Source organism: Stigmatopora nigra, chromosome 20 (assembly GCF_051989575.1).
Source record: "Stigmatopora nigra isolate UIUO_SnigA chromosome 20, RoL_Snig_1.1, whole genome shotgun sequence".
Lineage (NCBI taxonomy): Eukaryota > Metazoa > Chordata > Actinopteri > Syngnathiformes > Syngnathidae > Stigmatopora > Stigmatopora nigra.
In genome coordinates this window covers 3,776,180-3,798,064 of record NC_135527.1, presented here as the reverse complement: position 1 = coordinate 3,798,064, position 21,885 = coordinate 3,776,180, and the positions used below count along the sequence as shown (strand labels likewise).

At 44.1% G+C, this 21,885-nt stretch overlaps 1 protein-coding gene and 3 non-coding genes across 6 annotated transcripts; 2 read left to right on the top strand and 2 right to left on the bottom strand.

The window, feature by feature from the left end:
* The first annotated feature begins 5,074 nt into the window (after positions 1–5,074).
* LOC144213412 (uncharacterized) lies at positions 5,075–7,392 on the top strand. Of its 3 annotated transcripts, none has more exons than XR_013329948.1 (4): positions 5,075–5,145; positions 6,081–6,135; positions 6,558–6,659; positions 6,738–7,392. XR_013329948.1 is itself a non-coding variant. In XM_077741865.1 (4 exons), the coding sequence occupies exons 1-4, from the start codon at positions 5,123–5,125 to the stop codon at positions 6,981–6,983; spliced, it is 420 nt and encodes a 139-aa protein (XP_077597991.1). In that variant the 5' UTR covers positions 5,093–5,122; the 3' UTR covers positions 6,984–7,392. The 3 variants fall into 3 exon arrangements, 1 of the variants encoding a protein (XP_077597991.1); XM_077741865.1 differs by having other exon boundaries at positions 5,093–5,145; positions 6,564–6,659; XR_013329947.1 differs by lacking the exon at positions 5,075–5,145 and having other exon boundaries at positions 5,360–6,135.
* A 2,558-nt stretch (positions 7,393–9,950) lies between these two features.
* On the bottom strand, positions 9,951–10,024 carry trnai-aau (transfer RNA isoleucine (anticodon AAU)). Its single transcript has one exon. It is a non-coding gene; the product is annotated as a tRNA-Ile (tRNA).
* A 5,304-nt stretch (positions 10,025–15,328) lies between these two features.
* Positions 15,329–15,410, top strand: trnal-aag (transfer RNA leucine (anticodon AAG)). The gene has a single exon. It is a non-coding gene; the product is annotated as a tRNA-Leu (tRNA).
* A 6,334-nt stretch (positions 15,411–21,744) lies between these two features.
* On the bottom strand, positions 21,745–21,826 carry trnal-uag (transfer RNA leucine (anticodon UAG)). Its single transcript has one exon. It is a non-coding gene; the product is annotated as a tRNA-Leu (tRNA).
* Positions 21,827–21,885: the final 59 nt, after the last annotated feature.

Genomic DNA, 21,885 nt, shown 5'->3' with positions numbered 1-21,885 from the left:
TGGCTCTCTTCTTCAATACAGTGCAGGCACGTTTAAAAAAGTAATTGCAGAGGCTAAATTCGAACCAAAAAAACGATAAATAGTCCCTCTGCTTTGAACAATTTACCTGTACAAGATGATTAATTTAATATTAATCTTGATGCGTTTGTTACGATCTCGCCGCGTAGTGCGACGCGATCGTAGGGTAAGTTGAACCCAGATGCAGAGTCGCCGAAGAAATGGAAAGGTGAGGCATATCTGTAGCTCTTGTAGGTTGATTTAATAAACGGGGTAACATAACTTAAACAACTTGGCTTGACCACTCATTACAAACGAAAAGAACATGCGGCGTGGCGTCAATGGAAACAGCAATTACTACGAGCTTTAACAGGAAACTAAACCAGAACTAAACCAGACGATCCGACCGCGTCCACAGAAAATCATAATGCTTAAATACCAAAAATAATCTAATCACGTAATTAGTGACAGCTGATAGTTATCGTGACGTCATGCCAGGAAAGGCAATCCAGCGACTCCTGACAGTACATCCCCTCTAAGGGACGGATTCTAGACGTCCCAAGGTCAATTACAACATGAGAAACGGGAACAAGCAGGGAGGGTGGGTGGGAGATCTAGAATTGTCCGGTGGTCTTCCACACCAACCCAAGAACAGACGGAGAGGTCGCTCCGGCGGGCGTCCGCGCCAGCCAGAAACGAGACAAGTCAGTGGCAGGTCTGGCGGGCGTCCGTGCCGGTCAGAAACAAGACGGGGCAGAGGCAAGTCTGGCGGGCGTCCGTGTCGGCCAGAAACAAGACGAGGCTGTGGTCGATCCGGTGGGCGTCCGCGCCGGCCAGAAACGAGACGAGTCAGTGGTCGATCCGGTGGGCGTCTGCGCCGGCCAGAAAAGAGACGAGTCAGTGGCAGGTCTGGCGGGCGTCCGCGCCGGCCAGAAACGAGACGAGGCTGTGGTCGATCCGGCGGGCGTCCGCGCCGGCCAGAAACAAGACGAGGTTGTGGTCGGTCCGGCGGGCGTCCGCGCCGGCCAGAAACGAGACGAGGCAGTGGTCGATCCGGCGGGCGTCCGCGCCGGCCAGAAACGAGACGAGGCAGTGGTCGGTCCGGCGGGCGTCCGCGCTGGCCAGAAACGAGACGAGGCAGTGGTCGATCCGGCGGGCGTCCGCGCCGGCCAGAAACGAGACGAGGCTGAGGTCGATCCGGCGGGCGTCCGCGCCGGCCAGAAACGAGACGAGGCTGTGGTCGATCCGGCGGGCGTCCGCGCCGGCCAAGAACGTGACGAGGCTGTGGTCGATCCGGCGGGCATCCGCGCAGGCCGGATACAAGACGAGGCTGAGGTCGATCCGGCGGGCGTCCGCGCCGGCCAGAAACGAGACGAGGCAGTGGTCGGTCCGGCAGGCATCCCAGCTGGTATCTTAAGTCTTTGCCAAACTGCCTGCCTTCAGGAAATATTAGAAGTTTAGTACGGTCGGGCACCTTACCCTGTTTGCTCGGGGGGTGGACAACCCTCCTCTCCCAGGAACCCGGATCATTGCTTCTCTGGACGTCGCCGGCCCCGTCCTCCAGGGGCACCGGCGAATTGCCACTCTCGACGTCGCCGGCTTCTTCATCCAGGGACTCCGGCGAATTACCACTCTTGACGTCGCCAGTCCCTTCTTCCAGGGACTCCGGCGAATTACCACTCTTGACGTCGCCAGTCCCTTCCTCCAGGGACTCCGGCGAATTACCACTCTTGACGTCGCCAGCCCCTTCTTCCAGGGACTCCGGCGAATTACCACTTTTGACGTCGCCAGCCCCTTCATCCAGGGACTCCGGCGAATTACCACTCTTGACGTCGCCAGCCCCTACTTCCAGGGACTCCGGCGAATTACCACTCTTGACGTCGCCAGTCCCTTCTTCCAGGGACTCCGGCGAATTACCACTCTTGACGTCGCCAGCCCCTTCCTCCAGGCACTCCGGCGAATTACCACTCTTGACGTCGCCAGCCCCTACTGCCAGGGACTCCGGCGCATTGCCACTCTCGACGTCACCGGCTTCCTCCTCCAGGGGCACCAGCGAATTACCACTCTTGACGTCACCGGCCCCATCCTCCCGGGGCAACGGCAAATTGGCACTCTCGACGTCGCCAGCCCCTTCCTCCAGGGACTCCGGCGAATTGCCACTCTCGACGTCACCGGCTTCTTCCTCCAGGGGCACCGGCGAATTGGCACTCTCGACGTCGCCAGCCCCTTCCTCCAGGGACTCCGGCGAATTGCCTCTCTCGACGTCGCCAGTCCCATCTTCCAGGGACTCCGGCGAAATACCACTCTCGACGTCGCCGGCCCCGTCTTCCTCGAGCGCCGGAGCATCGTCGCCACTTCTGGGCGGGCAGGCGCTGGACGGGCAGGCGCTTGGGAGAGCGGTGCTTGGGAGAGCGGTGCTTGCGAGAGCGGTGCTTGGGAGAGCGGTGCTTGGGAGAGCGGTGCTAGAATGGCCGTCCGTCACCAGAAACCTGATCCGTGGCTTCGGTACGGGTGCGACCGGGGATCCCAAAGGCAACGGGAGTAATTTGCGTGGCCTTGGCACAGGAGCTTGGGGCACTTGAAACGGCGCGCTGGGCCGAGTAACTTTGGCCACTTGGACAGGCGTGGTCGGCCGAGTGACTTCGGCCACTTGGACAGGCGTGGTCGGCCGAGTGACTTCGGGCACTTGGACAGGCGTGGTCGGCCTAGTGACTTCGGGCACTTGGAAAAGCGTGGTGGTGGTCGGAAAAGGAGCTTGGAGGGACGTGGTCGGAAAAGGAGCTTGGAGGGACGTGGTCGGAAAAGGAGCTTGGAGGGACGTGGTCGGAAAAGGAGCTTGGACGGACGTGGTCGGGCGCGTAACTTGGACAGTGGTTAGTGTGTCCAGGTATTGCTTTCGCTTCGCTCTACGGCGTGGCGCTCGGCGCCTCCTCTGGGAGGATTGCACAGCACCCCCGCCATCACGTCGTGCCCCATAATTGGTGGTTAGCCCACTCTGTAATTGCTGGTCGGGGTATTTGTAATAGGAATTATCGGGGAAACAATCGGGATAATCCTCCTCCAGTGGAAGGTCTCGGGGTCCGAATTGGTCAAAGAATTCATCATCGGATTCCGAAACGCCAGCGAAAAAATCAATTTCCTCAACGATGTCCTCCTCACCAGAATCTTCAGGCTCCCTCCATGGTGAATCAATTCCTCTGGGCATAGGCATAAGATAACTTGGGCGCTCTCTGGTGGTTGTACGCACCTGGGCATCATGATAAAAAACGGTAAAGGCTTCCCAGGGCGACGTGCATAGCAGTGGTGGGGCGTATGAGTACGCTGCGGCTCTAACTCTTCTACCAGCTGTGGCTCATCTCTAGAAATGATGTGCCTGAGAGCCCCGCACCACGGTGTGTCCATTACAAAATTCCTAAACGATTCTGAGGGGTTTCTTATACATTCCAAGCAGTCCGGTGTCTTCGAGGTGGATGGTTTGCGTCGCCGAGTGCGTCGGCGCGAGCGTGGGCGGCGCTCCGCTGGGTCCATAAAGGTCGGATCGTGCTGTTACGATCTCGCCGCGTAGTGCGACGCGATCGTAGGGTAAGTTGAACCCAGATGCAGAGTCGCCGAAGTAATGGAAAGGTGAGGCAGATCTGTAGCTCTTGTAGGTTGATTTAATGAACGGGATAACATAACTTAAACAACTTGGCTTGACCACTCATTACAAACGAAAAGAACATGCGGCGTGGCGTCAATGGAAACAGCAATTACTACGAGGATTAACAGGAAACGAAACCAGGACGAAACCAGACGATCCAACCGCGTCCACCAGAAAATCATAATGCTTAAATACCAAAAATAATCTAATCACGTAATTAGTGACAGCTGATAGTTATCGTGACGTCATGCCAGGAAAGGCAATCCAGCGACTCCTGACAGCGTTCACTGTTTAAGTTCGAAATTTTGAATTTTTGCAGTTAATGACTTTGCGTTTAGCACAAGGCAATATGCCAAATGTTGTTTTTGACTTGACAAAACAAAATTATAGATATCAATCAGTTAAATGTGAAGTAAAATTGCCGTTAGCTGAAATGGCAGTTTTTAAAAAAAAAGCTGTGCTGCCTGCAAACACCAATATTATCCGTCGCAATAAAATAAAAATGTCTCGATGACTTTGCACGAAGCATTATAACAACGACCGGTTTAGTAAAAGCTTTAAGCCTCCTTTCCAATTTTGACAGACTTAATTTCCTAAGTTTCAGTCACGTTTTTTCATCACACGCATTCCAAAATTACATAAATGACAACAGACGGAAATGACTCTTTCATTCGGTCGGTGGCGAAACTAATTCTAAGTTGAATCCATCTTACCTCTAAGCATTTTCAGTATTTCCAAAAAGTTCAGATGGGTCGAAGACGTCCAACTGCAGAGTCTGACGGAATGCCATCCTCTGGATGCTGCATATTTGCGCTAGTGACATCAAAGAGCAAAGAGCTCCTGGTGACGTCACGCTCTATGATCTACTTTTGGACCAGGGCCTCGCCTCTTGCGGACCCCCAGATATGATGGCGGCAATTTTTGCAGTTTATTTCTCTCCCAAATGTCATTCATTTGTTTTATTAGTTTCATTGAATAATTCATTTCCAGTAAGATTCAAGTGCCAGTGGCCTGTGAAATTATGCAGACAGAGCAAGTGGAAGAGAACTTGCAATACAGACACTACATCAAAATAATGTTTTGGTTTTTATAACAATATTGTAATAATAAGGATAATCTGCTTAACAAATGATGACCACAACACCCTCAACAAAGTTTGTGGCAAAGTAACTATAAAACCAAAACGATTTCAGGATGGAACTGGATTGGACGCTTACCGATGACAATGGCAGGCAATAAATTAAATACCATTACCTATTTAATGCAACCTTAACATGTTATTGGAGCCGTAACATAAGTAATTTTCTGTTTTTAATCATTAAAAGGCCTTTTCTCTCTCATCTCGTTACATCACAGAAGGGTCGTCCTTTGATCTTTCATCTTCAACATCACAGACTGCAGCCACATATATATAATTGTGAGGATGGGTTTACATAGAATTTACCTGAATCAGTTCAGAAAGACCGCTTGCTTAATAATCCAGCAATGGAAGCTCTATCTTTCATAAGGTAGGTAAAAACTTGGAAATGTCATTTTTTGCAAGATCATTATTTTTATTTGATCATTGTACATTCTATACTGGAAAATTGTAACCATTAATGATAGTCTGCTTGTATCTCATGATCTGCTCTTTATAAATGGTACTTTTGATCTTGCATTATCCTCATACGCCCAAAGACGCTGTGTGTTAACATTGTATAACTGTTTTATTTTCTAGTGCACACTTTAATGTCAGTGTTTACTGTGCAGTTAAATAACTCCTCCAAATGCAACCCACTTCTTTGTCAGAGTGGGAGCATCACATGTACAATGTCGAGGCAAGTCATGCCGAATGGAATCAATATGGCTTGCTTATACTCCGTTTAAGTGGAGCATATCAAGATAGTGTTACGGGGGGCGAAAGTGAACCCAGGTGCAGAGTCGCCGAAGCAAATGGAAAGGAGGAGGCAGATATGTTGCTCTTGATGCTCGATTTAATAAACGGGGTAACATAACATAAACAACTAAGCTTGATCACTTATTACAAACGAAAAGAAACATGCAGCGTGGCGTGGCGTCAATGTGAACGGCATGACTACGAGGAAACACAGGGAATGAAACCAGACGATCCGACAGCGTTCATAGAAAACCATAATCCTTAAATAGCATAAAAGAACCTAATCACGTAATTAGCCACAGCTGAAAATAATCGTGTCATCATGCCAGGAGGGGCAATCCAGCCACTCCTGACAGATAGTTTTGCTGTGTGCTCATGCAGAAAACCTACATGAGGCAATTTATGCTTTTGGAGAAAGAGAACAAGGTCCAATCCAAAATCTCAACTGAAACCATGAAGCAGTGGTTGCTGAGCAGAAGAAGCTTCCAGCATGAATGAGTACCAAAGGCTCATGTGAAAATACACATATGTACATGGAATAATCTAGTATGTATGCCCATCTTAAAGGTTCTGCAGCTTTGAAACCAAACTGCATCCTGAGATGTTCGCTCTTCTGCAGGAGGTGAGTTCAGAAAAACAGTGAGGATACTGAATCTGGAATTATTTAAATAGTGTGTGTGTTGTAATGCAATATTTCAATGGTGTTTTTTTTTTTGAAGGATAACTAAATTCACGTGAAAGCATAAGATATGAGGTTATACCGAAGAATTTTGGCCATTGTAGGAGTTTATGTATGAAGTATACCGACATTCAGGTCCCTTCCCATTCACTTGAACGCATCAGTGTGATGAGGAAGAAGAGTTTGGCGTTTTGAAATAAACTGATATTCCAATTGATGATGTACCATTTTCATATTCTAATTTTATACTCATATCTGCAGGTGAAAGAAAAACATCATACATGTGCATTTATTTAGGCCAAATTGAAATAGTCAGAACAAAAGTCAAAACTTCCTATAACCTGTGACTGTGTTTATGCATGCAGGCCTAGACGAAGGCAAGGCGAATGTGCCTGAATCAGATGCACGGACAAGTCTGCAAGGATTTCACCCAAGAAGAACACCTTTCGCAATTGTTCAATAGAAAGGTAAGGAAATTATTGTCTTTACAAAATGACCCACGTGAGACAATTTGTAAACTCTCTTTGTTATTTTGTTTTGCAAAGGTCACACTCGAAGGCGTCCGCAAGTACCTTTCAATCGCGACCCCCCTAGCCGAAATGGACGTGAAGATATTTCTGCAAAATCTAAACCTGGCCCTTCAGAGATCTTTGAGCAGCACTGAGATGACTGAGACACAAAGACTGACACTGGACTCAGATTTCCACCGTGCCACAGCGCCCATTGTGGGCCGAATCCTTCAGTCGGCTCTCCGTTCTTTTTTTTGCAAAGCTGAACACGACTGGGAATGAGGAGCCAATAACAGCAACATTTGAACAAAGATCCGAGTGCACCAGCAAGGAGATTGCCAGTATGCTCACCGACGCTGTGCTTTCCATCCCGTGTGTCCGTCAACACATGACACAAGACAATGTGCTGGACACTTGCACTGCCATTGCTGGGGAAATGACCCAAAAGCTTTTCTCTAACGTTCTTAAAACCTCTGCAAACTTTCAGTTGCTAAACTGGGATTGCACCTTGTTCACTGCACGGTTAAAAGTCAACTTTGCTATCGGGGAAATGCTCAACAATGGCACTGATCGACTTCTTTTATTTTGAAGGTCAAGCTCAAATGATCTCCATGCACTAAAATGCTATGTTTATACTGTAAATATCAACATATGTTGGTGTGTGTGAATCTAATATAACCCTACATCTGTAGTTTTGTGTGTTTCTCAAATGTTTATACACATCTACGGTTATGTACACTGTACCCTTAGGGCGTCCTAAATTCATAAACTCGTTGGTCATTTATTTCCGATCTCTAATGTCTTCCACTGTATTGGGGCAATGAAAACAACTGCTAAGAAAGTGAATGACGCTCCACTTCACTGGATTAATGTGTTGAACACATATTTCATAGATAATACGCATCCAGTTAAAAGTTCTCTGTAGAATCTTTGTCCCAATGTTGTCACCGACTGAAAATGTATCTTTATAAAAAAGAATTCTTCGAAAAATCTAATTCTGGTGCTGCAGGTTTTGCTCGTTTAATTCTGGCAACACAAAATATTTTTAAATATTCATATACACGTTTCCCAAACATTTGAAACAAATATTGGTGCCTTAGTCTATGTATATTCTAATTCAGAGTGAGAAATGTTGCTAATTTGTTCAAGGAAACGCTTGAAACTAAGGGATTTTCACCCAGTAAAATTAAATATATACAGTGGTACCTCGACTTACGATCGTAATCCGTTCCAAGACTGTGTTCGTATGACAAGCATATCGTAATCAAGCGGACGTTTCCCATTGAAGTGATTTGAAAACAAATTAATTCGTTCCAACCCTTTAAAAAATTACCAAAAACAGGATATTGGATTGGAAAAAAGATTTTATTTGTTCTAATTTGCCATATATTGACAAAGTAATAAATAATGAGTGGTTTAATAGTAATAAAATGTGTTTAATAAATGTAAATTTAGACGCATTTCGCAGAGGGGAGAGACAATGACACACATGGAGTAGGAGGTGGGGGCTGTTCGGCGGTCCTTCATGGGTTTGTATAACGGTAGTGCCTTGTCATCTGCCTCGATGAATGTCCGCCTGGGCATCTTTTTCCAAAAAAGACCAGTTTCATCGCAGTTGAAACTTGCTGGGGGATGTAACTTTTCTCGGCGATAATCAAGGCAAATGTCTTGATGCGTCCTTCTGCTTGAGGATGGTCGAAATGGTTGACGTATTCCTCTCGTATTGCCTAGCGAGCCCAGTAACAATTACCTCACTCATATTTTTCAATTATTTCACATTTCGTGTCCATTGTCAACGCTTTTGCTTTGCAGAACTCTGCCGATCCATAGTAATATTGTTTACCTGTAAAAAAGCTGGTGGGTGGGGAATTGCAAAGTCCACCCAGTGGTCGTAGAAATATTTCATACATGAAAGATATGGAAAAAAAGACAGTGCCATGGCCACCTGGCTTGGTCACATCACAAAATTTTGATTGTATCTCGGGCGAATAATTTGATCGAAATTTTTATCGTTAGACAAAAATATCGTATGGCGAAGTGGTCATATCACAAGGTTCGACTGTGTTGTACTACTAAGACATGAGTCAATTTGAAGTCCAAGTTGGTTATTTTCTTCAGCAGTCAGCCGAAGTAGCTCAGTTGTGAGTGTTCGACTGAAGATCTGAAGGTCCCTGGTTCAACCCCGGGTTTCGGCCGCAAGTTGGACTTTGCGAATACACCCTAAATCAACTGATTTCTTGTAAGCCATGGGGAGTTTTGCAGTCAAGTTTGACTCTTGTCACCGACATGACCCGAAGTGGCTCAAATTGTGAAAGTTGGAGAGCGTTTCCTGAATCGACCTCGGTCTTCGTCAGTCTATTGGACTCTCTAAACCAATTCAATATCAGTTAATGCTCCAATTGTAATATTGTACTGGTAAGCCATGAGTCAATTTGCAGTTCAAGTTGGTTGATATTTTTATCAATCAGCCAAAATAGCTCAGTTGGGAGAGCGTTAGTGATAGGTCTGAAAATGCAACTCCAGGAGCAGGCTATGAAAGAGTGAGATCAATTTAAATAGGAGATAGGTTTATTACCAGACTGTAAAGTGGAGAGTGAGGGCTCTAACAGTGGAGTCCTATTCAGCCCAATGTTCTTGGAACTCTTGTTGAATGACCAGTGAGTGTGTCTTAAATACAGGCAAAACTGACAGTTGTCAGTAGGACTTAGGACAGATACGTTTCAGTCATTTGCAGGGCAAACAGTAATTGATCAGTGTCGGACAGTTTAGTATTCGTGCTGACATATCAAGTCAATCACAAGACTAAGATTGATTATTCAGTCAGACAGTTGGGTGTTTATGCTGACATGTCAGTCATAAGGATGACTACGATGTTGTTATACTTACAAAAACTAATAATGTATAAACAAGCCATTGCAAAGAAACTTTGTCTTATATTACAAATCCTATTATGATTTTCTACAGGCTTCCTCATTGGAGGCTAAGCAAAGTTCAGAAACACTGTTCTGCCCGCTTTAGTATGAAGACAAATTTAATTTCATAACAATTTGGGAAGAACAGAAATGTGGTTTGAACAAACCTAGATAGTATTCCCTCACTGAGATGATTCACATCTTGGGTGGCATCTTCTGCCTTCTGGAGCAGAGAAATTAACCGATCACAGAAACTGAAGAAACATCAAGACAACATATTATGTTATGTCAGGGAAAAAGTTGTAGTTAGGCAAATTCAACAGATACACAGAGGTCATGGTCTGTGTGGGGGTTGAACCCATGACCTTGACATTATTAGCACCACACTCTGACCAACTGAGTTAACAGGCCACATGCTACACAATCCAGGTATTTGCATGATGATGCAATGACATACAGTCCTGGAGTCTCACATATTGTGGTCTGTCGGTGAGGAAGTCGATGATCCATGCAGCTAGGTGGTTCCTTACTCCAGCCACCTCCAGTTTCCCTCTCAGAAGGACCGGCTGAATGGTGTTGAATGCACTGGAGAGGTGTTATGTTACGGCAAAATAAATCATTTTAGGCAATCTTTACTTACTCTAGAGCAGTGGTTTTCAAAGTGGGCGGTACCGCCCCCCGGGGGGCGGTGTGAACTTTCAGGGGGGCGCTGACGAATAAACAGGCGAATGGGGGGCGTTGAAATAGTGAAAGGGGGCGATGGAGCAATTACAGTAAAATGTGACGTTGGTGTTTGTAGAAAGACCGGGAAAAATTGATTGTCTGTAATAAAAAGTCGACAAAAAACAAGCTTTATTGAAACGTGAAACGTTGTCTGCTCGAGCGCTCACGAGCAGCGCGCATATACCGTATATATCTAATTGTCAGGGATAACCATGGCAACTCCAGGAACATCGAAAAAGAAGTGCAGGCAATACTCTGTAGAGTACTTGAAGTATGGATTTATACAATCACCGACCAATCCGCAACAACCCCTGTGCTTGGTTTGTGAGAAAAACTTTTCAAATGAAGCCATGAAGCCGTCTAGGCTCCTCGAACATTTACAGAAGATTCATCCCAATAAATCCGGTAAAACATTGGCGTTCTTTCAATCTCTTCGAGATCAATTTCTGAAGCGAAAAACAATGAATATGTTTATTTCCTCATCGAAAAATTCAGATGACGGTCTGAAGGCTTCTTACAACATTTCTTTGCTGATAGCGAAAGCCGGCAAGTCCCACACTATCGGAGAAGACTTGATTCTGCCTGCAGTTAAAGAGGTTATTAAAACAGTTTTGCACATATCTCCCGAACAAATCATAAAATCGATTCCTCTCAGTGACAACTCAGTTCAACGAAGAGTGGACAAAATGGCTGAAAACGTCGAAGAGACTCTCCGTAAGATGTTGATGACAACTGAGTTTAGTTTGCAATTGGACGAATCCACTCTTCCGGGAAATCAATCACTACTTCTTGCATATGTACGCTTCATCAAGGATGGATCTTTGTGTCACGAATTATTGTTTGCACGTCTCCTGGAAACAGATACTAAAGGAGAATCACTGTACCGAGCTGTGGAGGACTATTTCCAGGGAAAAAGCATTCCACTTATAAACATCATCTCATGTGCTACAGATGGCGCCCCGTCCATGGTTGGTCGCCACCGTGGATTTCTAAGTTATTTGAAGAAAGCTGTTCCGGAAGTCCTCACAGTTCACTGTGTGATCCATCGACAACACTTAGTGGCAAAGAATTTGAGTGAGAAGCTACATAAATCCTTATCTATTGTGATTACTGCAGTCAACAAAATCAAAGCGAATGCTCTCAATTCTCGACTGTTCCATCAGCTGTGTATTGAAAATGACGAAGATTTTCAATGCCTGCTTCTCCATACAGAAGTTAGGTGGTTGTCGAAAGGTAACTGTTTAAAAAGGTTTTACACACTGTTTAACAGTGTTCTGGATTTTTTTCAAGAACCCAATCCTGAGCTTTACGACAAACTGAAATCGAGTAAGACAGATATTGCTTACCTCACTGAAATGTTTTACAAATTCAATGAAGTGAATTTGCAGCTGCAAGGTCATGAGACTTCGTTAATCAAAGCCAAGTCCGTCCTCTCAGCATTCCTCTCAAAATTACAGCTCTACAGCAGAAACCTTGGACGACGCGAATTCCGTCAGTTTCCTTGTTTGTCTAACTTGGAGAAGGAAACGGGAGTGAAGGACGATGACATTGCCGTGTACTGCGCTCATTTAGCGGAACTCTACAGGGATATGTCAGTCAGATTTAAGGACAAATTTTCTCTTGAAATCCCTGATTGGGTGATCGATCCGTTCACTGAACCCAGCACAGAAGTGCCAACCCATCTAGAAGAGGAACTTGTAAGTTTGCAAAATGATGAGGATCTGAAACCAAAGTTCAAAACCTCTTACCAAGCCTTTTGGATGCAAACAGCGATCCCAAAACGCTATCCAACCCTATGGAAAGCCATCAAGTTGTTTTTCATTGCTTTTCCGACTTCCTACCTGGTTGAAAGGGGGTTCAGCGCTGTGACAAGGCTCCTTACCAAACAAAGAAACAAACTTAACATCACAGAGCGCGGTGATCTGAGACTGCTCCTGACAAACCTTCATCCTGATGTTGACAGTCTGATTGCAATGCACCAAGCCCACCCATCTCATTAGGCAGGACAGTTGTTAATGGTTACTCGTTCAGTTTTACAATTTATTTCAAGTTCAGTTCAAGGTGTTGTAATTGAAGAATAAATGATAACCATTTTTGTTTATTAAAATTGTTTTTTTTAGTCTTCAAACTGTTTGTGATTGAAGAATCAACCAATTCTTGTGACATTTAGCAATATAGTCGTTCTAGCGTTCGTTGGAAAGGGGTAAAGAGGGGGGCGTTGGCATTTTGGCCCGGCGGTGAAGGGGGCGGTGGCCAAAAAAGTTTGAAAATCACTGCTCTAGAGCAAGGGTGTCAAACCGCACAAAATGTTGCAGCAGGCCAGATATGTTCCCCGGCTGCCTCTTTGACACCTTCTGTTCTAGGGAGGCTTTGCCCGTTCCACGGTCGAACCCACGGCTTTGGCATTTTCAGCACCATGCTCTGCCTAAATGAGATAAACAGCAATGTGCTGGCACTATTACTAAACTATCACTAGACTATGCCGAGCCGGAATTTCTCAACCTTACGCTCAGGATCTTTCCTAACCGCATCCCGGCAAAGGAAATTTCGTCCAATAGTGTTGCTCATCATAAGAGGTCATCTGAGCCAATCTTTGTCTGATCCCTCACATAAGACAAGTTGACCATGGGTAACCCTACCAGGGCTACAAGGCTCCAGTCAACATTGGTCCAAGGATCACTGGGATTGATTAACCCCACGGGGCACACATCATCAGTTCCTTTTTTTGTTGAAGCAAACTACCCCACTTATAAGAGTTACCATTGCTGTGAAAAAACTATTCTTGAAATTGCCATCTAGATTCATACACATACTTGAGAGCATGTTACCAACAAAAAATGCAGTATCATTTAAAAAAAACAACTGAACAAGACAGGTAGAAAAAATTGAAAACAATCGAAAATTACATCTAAATATGAGAAAAGAAATATTCATCCCTAGTGTTGGACAGTATTCAGTAATACTATTATATATGTGTGTTTAATCATTTTTGTATGAAAGCTTCTTCAATTTGTCTGAGGAGAACTCACGATTGAAACAAGTCACCAAGTCCTCGTCTCAAGGACTGTGTACTGAACCTTCACCACAGAATGCAGACCTAGAAGGACACTTAAGAAGATGCTGATTGAGCGGGATCACTGTCTGAACAACCTTTGTGATTCAACGCATATTGTCGTAAATTTTCAACAATCTGTGTCTGAGCCTATTTGGGTCATGGAGGTGATTAGAATCTAACTTGACTGCAAAGCAACTCATGGCTTACAAGGAAACCATTTTTTAACTGAGAGCCAGCTGATTTAGGCTGGGTTTGCAAAGTCCGATATTTTGCCGACACCAGAGGTTGAGCCAGGGACCTTCAGATCTTAAGTGTAACACTCTCCCAACTGAGCTACTGCAGCTGTTTTATAAAATCAACATCCAACTTGAATTGAAAATTGACTCATAGCCGAGACTCGCACATTCACGCATACACATCAAAAGTAAATAAACATTACTAAACATAATCTTCCTTCTCACATGCTAAACACTGCACAGTCGAACATTGTGATATGACCACTTCGCCATACAACATTTTGTCTTACGACAAAAATTTCGATCGAACAATTCGCCAGTGGCAGTAGCTCTGTCCACTCTTTGTTTTTTATGTTTTACAGTCCCTCTATCTTTTTTTAAATTACATTTGAATATTTCTTATAACATTCCTTTTTACTTTACTTTGTACATTATACTTTTTACTATAATAATGAGTAATAAGTATGTTAATACTTTACTTCTTTTTTTCTGTTTATGTTTCACATGTACTGTAACGGATGCAGTTTTATATGTATCATATCTTGTGCTGACCCGGCCTATCTGTCAAATTTCTAAAGTCAATGTGACAGACGTGCCAGGGGTGCCCATACGGTGACACTTTTTTCCTTAGGTGGCTCATGTGAAATATAAATGGTATTCTTATATTAAATCTTGCACCCTTTTGCACTCTGATGTATTAAAAGTTACTAGAATAGAATTTAATTTACACCTATTGGTTAAAATGTACACGACACCTTTTGTACTCCACCTCCTTCATTTGTATTAACGCCTCCCATTTTTATGACTTGTCTTATCTCTATTAAAAACACAGTTGAAGCAGCTTTTCAGCGGGAAATAGCTTTGGGGAGCCTGGAGAGTTGTCACACTCTCCGGCCTCTGAATTGTAGCATCCCCGCCTCTGCAGACGCGGCCTTAACTTTCATTATTTCTGCCTCAGTATGTCTTCCAATGTTCGAGTTTATTCAAGTATTGGCCAACAAGCTAGAGGAGCTCTTAAACTGACACTTTTTTTTCTTAGATGGCTAATGTCCCATATCACCCACCCCATCATATATCATAATTCAATAAAACCAGGACTCATTGGGGAGTTGGACCCGGGACCTCTCAGACCCGGAGCAAGAATCATACCACTAGACCAACGAGCCAATGACAGTAATTTAACTATGGAGGGGTGGCCAACTCCGGTCCTTCAGGGCCCCTTTGCGGTCTCTTTTTCATATCTCCCTCCTCTATCACACCTGAACCAAATGGTCAACTCATCGTCCAGAAGCTTGATAACGATCCCAATTATTTGATTCAGGCGTGTTGATGGAGGGAGACATGGAAAACAAATTTGATTGCGGCCCTCGAGGGCTGGAGTTGGGCACGCTAATGTAATGTAAACGATCCCAATTATTTGATTCAGGCGTGTTGATCAAGGGAGACATGGTAAACAAATTTGATAGGGGCCCTATACTACACATCCTGATGATGGAGTCTATCCCACCAGACTTCAAGCGAAAGGCAGACAACACCAGTGAGCCGTAGGGCACAAACAACCTTTTGCACTCATAATCATACCGACACTATTGGGAATTGAGGCCACGCCTGCCTGCAAGTCAGCCGGGTGTTCCACTGCACCCTCAGAGATCTGGGATAGATTGCTTTAGGTTTGTGGAAGACTCCAATAGCCTCATCCAAGGTAGTGTGGCCGAGCGGTCTAAGGCGCTGGATTAAGGCTCCAGTCTCTCAGGAGGCGTGGGTTCAAATCCCACCACTGCCAATTTCTTCTGAGCTGCTTAAGTCTCTTTTAATGGGTGCAACTGGCTCTTCCCTAACATTTCAATTAAAATGTGAAAACCACTGGGGAGGGAGCCGAGTCCCGGTTGCATAAATAGGAGCCTCGTGGTTTTCCACCACTGTGTTTGTTAATATCCACAAAATACATTTGTTCTGTGTTGAAGCCATCATGGATGACAGACAATCGTCATTGTCCACTGCTCATCATCCAAGACATATCTGTCTCTTTGCTTTTACCTTCTGACTAAACCTTTTGCCTGAGCAGGAAAAAGGTTTGTCACCAATGTGGGTTGTTAAATATATTTTTAAACACACTGTTTAATTGTCTTTAAATCAAGCTTGTACATTCAGTCGACTTGGGAATTTAAAAAAAATCAATTGCAGTGCACAAAAAGCCCTTTTGTTACACACTGAGAAAATATATAAATATAAAACAGTGAACCCACCTTCTAGTCTGTTAAGAATAACTTTTGAATGCATTATTTTGCAAACAAGTGTTCTTCGTGGAACACTCCCACACGTAAATTCTGTTAGCGGCACCTTTGATATTTAATAGCAGGCTAAACCTAAAGGCAGTGGCTCCTTAGTCGGTAACCGGTCAAATAGCCTATATGGCCCCATATGGCTATTTACATGCACCATGTTGTTGGAGAAGGGCAGACATCATGAATTTGAAATAATGGCTTGGTGTACTCTGGCAGGCCCATGACGGATGAGTATAGTATGGCTTGTTTAATGGTGTGGAAAGCTTCTTCAGCAGCTGGAGTCCATTCTACAGGATCTGACAGGTTGAGGTCTTTGTCACTCATGAGGTCCAATAGTGGCTGGGTGATTTGTGCGAAGTGAAGGATCCATCCTCGACAGAAGTTGGCTAACCCAAGGAAAGCCATGACTTCTTCCTGTAGTCCGTTAGCCTTCGACCTTTTTGTGACAAGAGATGTCCCAAAAATGTGACATCAATCTGGCAAAATTGAAGTTTAGATAATGAGGCCTTGTTCCCCGTCTTTTCCAGGTGTTGGAACACTCTGATGGACTATTTTTTGTTTTCTTCTGTTGTTGGGCTTGCAATTAGGATGTCGTCCACATAGATGAGGACTTGTGTGGGCTTTGGATGTGGATGGTAACTCATGGATCTCTGGATCTCTGTGGAGAATATGGTTGGGCTGTCGAAGAATCCTTGAGGCAATCTGGTGGGGGTTAACTTTCTGTTGCCAAAGGTGAAGCCGACATGGTGGTGGCTTGAAGCAACTCGGTTATCATTTGTGCGCTGGCTGTCACCTGGGCCTTTTCCTTCTTGGAGCGAATGTTCTCCTCTGCGTGGCTTGCCCAATGGAGTATCTCAGTGGATGAGGCATTCTTGTAAGTGACGAAGTGTATTTTGATGAATCCAGAAATGGGAACTTGGAGTCCTTGGATAAACCATTGTTTAAACTGGACTCGGAATGGGCCATTTTCATTGTCGTCATCCACCATGCGGCTGTTGGATTTGACACAGCTTTCTAATCTGGCATAGCAATCATTTGTAGTCTCACCCTCTTTATGCGTACATGTCCTTATTCTTTGGTAATCAGAGGGTCTCTGGAACATTGTCAATGCTCTTCCTAGTAGCTTTTCTATTTCTCCGGTTAGGGCATGGGGGTCGTAGGCTAATAGGTTTCCCCCTACATCACGTCCTGTGAATCTCTCTCTGACTCTGCCCAATCTATGTTTCAGTGAGTTCTTTAAGGCTTTCTCCACTTCAGCTCCATTCAGGTTATAGGATGCCACTAACTGACAGAATTTTCTGGCCCCATTTTTTTCCACATCTCCGAGTCCCTTGCATGCTTCCAGGCATCGGGCCTTGGTCCAAAGTCGGTAGACCAATAAGGTGGGTTGTTGTTGTATTTCCCCCCACCTTGGATTCGCCACAGCCATCATTGGGTAGGTTTGGACATTTCTTTTTTCTGTCAACATCGTTTGTAAAGCGGGCTGTGGAGCTACTCTTCCGTTCCAATATTTTCAAGAGTTTTGAGGTCGGTAGGAGTTGGCGGATCTGGTGTGCCTGGTGACAAAATGATGTCGTCAGGGCGCGAGGCGGAGGTATCATATTCGGGGGGCGTTCCAATCCTACGAGGGAGGGGTGGATGGGACCTTTGGGGGGCGCCGCTGGAGGAAAAGAGTTGGGCAATCTTTCAGCAATTTGGGCATTTTCTGGTTGTGTCGGTCTTCGATGAACGTTGGTTTCCTCTTCCGGGCAGATTTTCATGGTAGTGATGAGACCTTGTTTTCTTGTTTCCACATTCTTTTTCTTATTTTTTCAATGTCTTGTAGACGTTTCACACACTGTTCTTTCCATATTTTCAACACCAACAATTGTTTCTCAGCTTCCTCACTTTTCTTTCCCTTCCTCTCCCTGTCCTTTAACCATTCCCTTTATAAGCACATCAAATCTTTCATATCCTTCATATTGGGACAGAAACAATGTTTCTTCACCAACCAGGGCTGATCCAGGCAACTCCCCATACATTGCATTTGCATATATTTCACATCCGGTAACTCCCCGATTTTCATTTTGCAGTCTGACAATAAACCCACCTCTTTTGTTGCTTTCTGACCCATATTAATCATTTACTTAATAGTTTAAACAACAATTATTTTCTAAATTACCTGAAATGGATGTCAATACTTTGTGATTCACCCAATATCTCTGAACATACCAAGACCAAAAGTCCCTGACTTAGCCTTAGTAGAGTCCCTGACTCTATTAACAGACCAAGACTATAAGTCTCTGACTTATTCTTGTTTTACTTACGTTGGTCCCTGTCCAAAAATTATAATGCTCTACGTACGTTGGTCCCGAACCACAAATTATAATGTTCTACGCACGTTGGTCCCAGACCAAAAACTATTATGTTCACCGTAAGTTGGTCCCAGACTGCAAACTTTTAATACTACCGCAGTGATAATACTCATTCAAATCATTACACTTCACATTGACAGAAATCAAAGGGTGAACTCACGATCTTTCTCGTTCCGAATCTGCCCTAGTCCGGGGACCCGTCACCAGATTACAGGAGTGGCGAGGGAACGTCAAAGGAGGATGCTGTCGTCGTGCCCCGTCGTCGCTCCGGCAATTGTTGGCTGTTGGGTCTCAGGTTTTCGGCAACCAAGTATGATAGATCTGAAAATACAACTTCAGGAGAAGATTAAGAAGTAGTGAGATCAATTTAATAGGAAATAAGTTTATTATCAAACTGCAAAGGGGGGGAGAGAGAGGTTAAACAGTGGAGTCCTGTTCAGCGCAATGTTCTTGCCGCTCTCTCACAAATGAACAGTGGGTTCATCTTTATATAGAAAAAGAAAGCATAGTATGGTTTCTATGACAACGACCAAACTCTGGGCAAAGTCGGATTAATCAGTGGCAAGTTTCCATGGCAACGACCAAACTTTGGGGAAAGTCGGATTAATCAGTGGCAAGTTTCAATGGCAATGACCAAACTTTGGGCAAAGTCTGGTTAATCAGTGTAAAGTCCCCATGACAACGACCCTGGGTTTTAGCAGCACATTGGACGTTGCAAATCCACCCTAAATCAGCTGGAAGTCAGTTTGAAAGCTGTTCCTTGTAAGCCATGAGTCATTTTGCAGTCAAGTTTGACTCTTGTCACCAACATGACCCGAATTGGCTAGGATAGGGAATGTTGGAGAGTGTTCCCTGAATCGACCTTGGGCTTTGGCAGTTTATTGGACTCTCTAAACCAGACCAATATCAGTTGATGCTCTAATTGCAATATTTTACTAGTTAGCCATGAGTAGATTTAAAGTCCATGTTGGTTATCATCTTTCTCAATCAGCTGAAGTAGCTCAGGTGGGAGAGTGTTAGACTGAAGATCTAGAGGTCCCTGGTTCAAAACCGGGTATCGGCACTTCATTGCACTTTGCAAACCCGCCCGCAATCAGCTGGCAGTTTGTTTGAAAGCTGTTTCCTTGTAAGCCATGGCTCATTTTACAGTTAAGTTTGACTCTTGTCACCAACATGTCCCAAATTGGCTCAGATAGTTGAAGAGCATTCCCTGAATCGGCCTTGGGCTTCGTCAGTCTATTGGACTCTCTAAACCAGACCAATATCAGTTAATGCTGCAATTGGAATATTGTACTAGTAAGCCATGAGTCAATTTCTAGTCCGAGTTGGTTGTTGCTATCAGTTGGCTGAAGTAACTTAGTTGGGAAAGCGTTAAACTGTTTGTCTAACAGTACCTTGTTCAACCTTTGCAAAACCATGGGTCGTTTTTTTTTTTTACAAACGGTTAAAATACTAGAGTGGGTGTGTGTTTCAATGTGTCACAACTTTTCCGTTTTTGCATTATTGGCAAACAGATAGTTAATCACAGCCACTCCCATGGCAGTCGCTCATGCTGACTGACTGGGGCGATGAACGGCGGCACTTTACCTTCCAAAACAAATTTCTATTTGTAGGTGTGTCACACGCGAATCTAATGCATTAATTACCTAGTTCCTTCTGGAATGAATATTGCTGATAGGGCAGCAAAAGGGGGCGGAGCTCCCAGATGCCCCACTGGGGATGTGTTAGGTTCATCCATGCACTCATAGCATGTTGGTCTAGTAGTGGTATGATTCTTGCTTAGGGTGCTTTAGGTCCCGAGTCCAACTCTTGGATGAGTCGTTGTTGTGTTGTTTGGTGATCTATAGTGGGAAAAAGTGTCATTCAGTGAGCACATCTGACTCGCTGGTTAGTGTGCGATAGGTCCCGGGTCCAACTCCCACATGAGCCCTTGCTATGTAGGCGTTTATCTGTATTACTATTAGATATAAATGTATAGTAAATTGCTTATTTGTTAAATCATTCTTCATATTGTTCGAAGAGTGCTCGGGGTCATGAACAGTCATTTAGTCCTCTCATACAAGGACTGCCTATCCAAGGATTGTTTATCCGACATCGCACCCAGTCTGGGGCTCTGAGGACTGTTGATCTGGGTTTGCAGCAAGTAGACCCCAAGCTCTCCGACTGTTGGGTTTATTCTGTATTACTATTATAAATATAGTTGTATTAAGTCATTTCTTTGTTAAATCATTCTCTTATTATTCTCAAAGAGTTGCGAGGTCACCAATAACCGCTAAGTCATCTTTAACCTGGACTGCCTGTTCCAGGATGTTTATACAAACAATTCACCCAATCTGAGTCTTTGAGATTCGGTGGTCCCTTTTGTAACGAGGCCAGGGCAAACAAGAATGTTGCTTCTGTTATTTACAACATAGCGACTATACCTCGTGACGCACTTCGGGTTTTTCTTTATGTAATTGTTATATGATTCTTAGGTCAAGGGAAGGCATAATTGTTCTAATCCAAATGTTGTTTGGTCTAGTCTCCTGCCTTGTTATTGGTAAAATACTTTGATTGTTATTGTAGTTCCAGATGTTGTTTTTACTCATACGTGATGAAATGATCAACAACTCTGTAAATTGTTTTGATTCATGGCAATAAGAGTCGTACGAAAATGTCTATTCGGGGAGACGTTCTGAAGTTGTAGGAGAAACTCTGGCTTGTTGAATCTCCCCTCTGAGGTTTTATCCGTGATCCATTCTATTTAATTAAATGTCAATAATTGAATAAGATGTCTGCCTGCAGTTATTGATAATTACGAACGAGGGTAATTATTGATGAACCTAACACCGACTAACAACAGATATGGATATCTGCCACTTCCAGCAACACTCGCATAGTGTGCATACCCCGTGACGCACTTTGGGCTTCTTTATGTAATTGTTATATGATTGTTATGTCAAATGAAGGTGTGATTGTTTTAATCCAAATGAAGGTTGGTTTTAGTTTCCTGTTTTGTTATTGTTAAAATACCTTCATTGTTATTTTAGTTATATATGTTGTTTTTGCTTACACATGTAGAATTAATCAATAACCTTTTAATTGTTTTGATTTATGGCCTTAAAAGCTGTACGGGAATTACTGTTCGGGGATGTACTTTGGGGATCAAGATGAAGTCTTGAGGCTCTGATCTATCTACCTTTATTAAGATAATGTTATCCGGGATCAGATCTATTTAATTAAATGTCAATAATTGAATAAGATACCTGCCTGCAGTTATTGATAATTACGAACAAGGGTAATTATTAATGAACCTGACAGTATAACAAACGCAACACTTGGGACACCGTCAGTGGCACAGTGGTGTGCAAACATGATACTCATTTTCGTCTGTTTCGGACTCAGCTCTCTCGCCCATTGTTTCACATTTTGCCATCCAGGTTAGAGAAGGGCATGAAGAAATTGGATCAAAAAAACCATTCAGGGCAAAATGAATTATTGGCAGTGGTGGGATTTGAACCCACGCCTCCTGAGAGACTGGAGCCTAAATCCAGCGCCTTAGACCGCTCGACCACACTACCCTTGGAAATACATGTTGTGCATGCATAAATTGTAATTGAACCTTAAACAACCTTATATT

Excerpts from the sequence above, each read along its gene's own strand:
- LOC144213412 (XM_077741865.1), top strand. The coding sequence starts at position 5,123 with ATGGAAGCTCTATCTTTCATAAG. Across the intron at positions 5,146-6,080 it reads GAAGCTCTATCTTTCATAAG|GTTCTGCAGCTTTGAAACCA; the intron begins GTAGGTAAAAAC and ends CCCATCTTAAAG. Across the intron at positions 6,660-6,737 it reads CGCAATTGTTCAATAGAAAG|GTCACACTCGAAGGCGTCCG; the intron begins GTAAGGAAATTA and ends TGTTTTGCAAAG.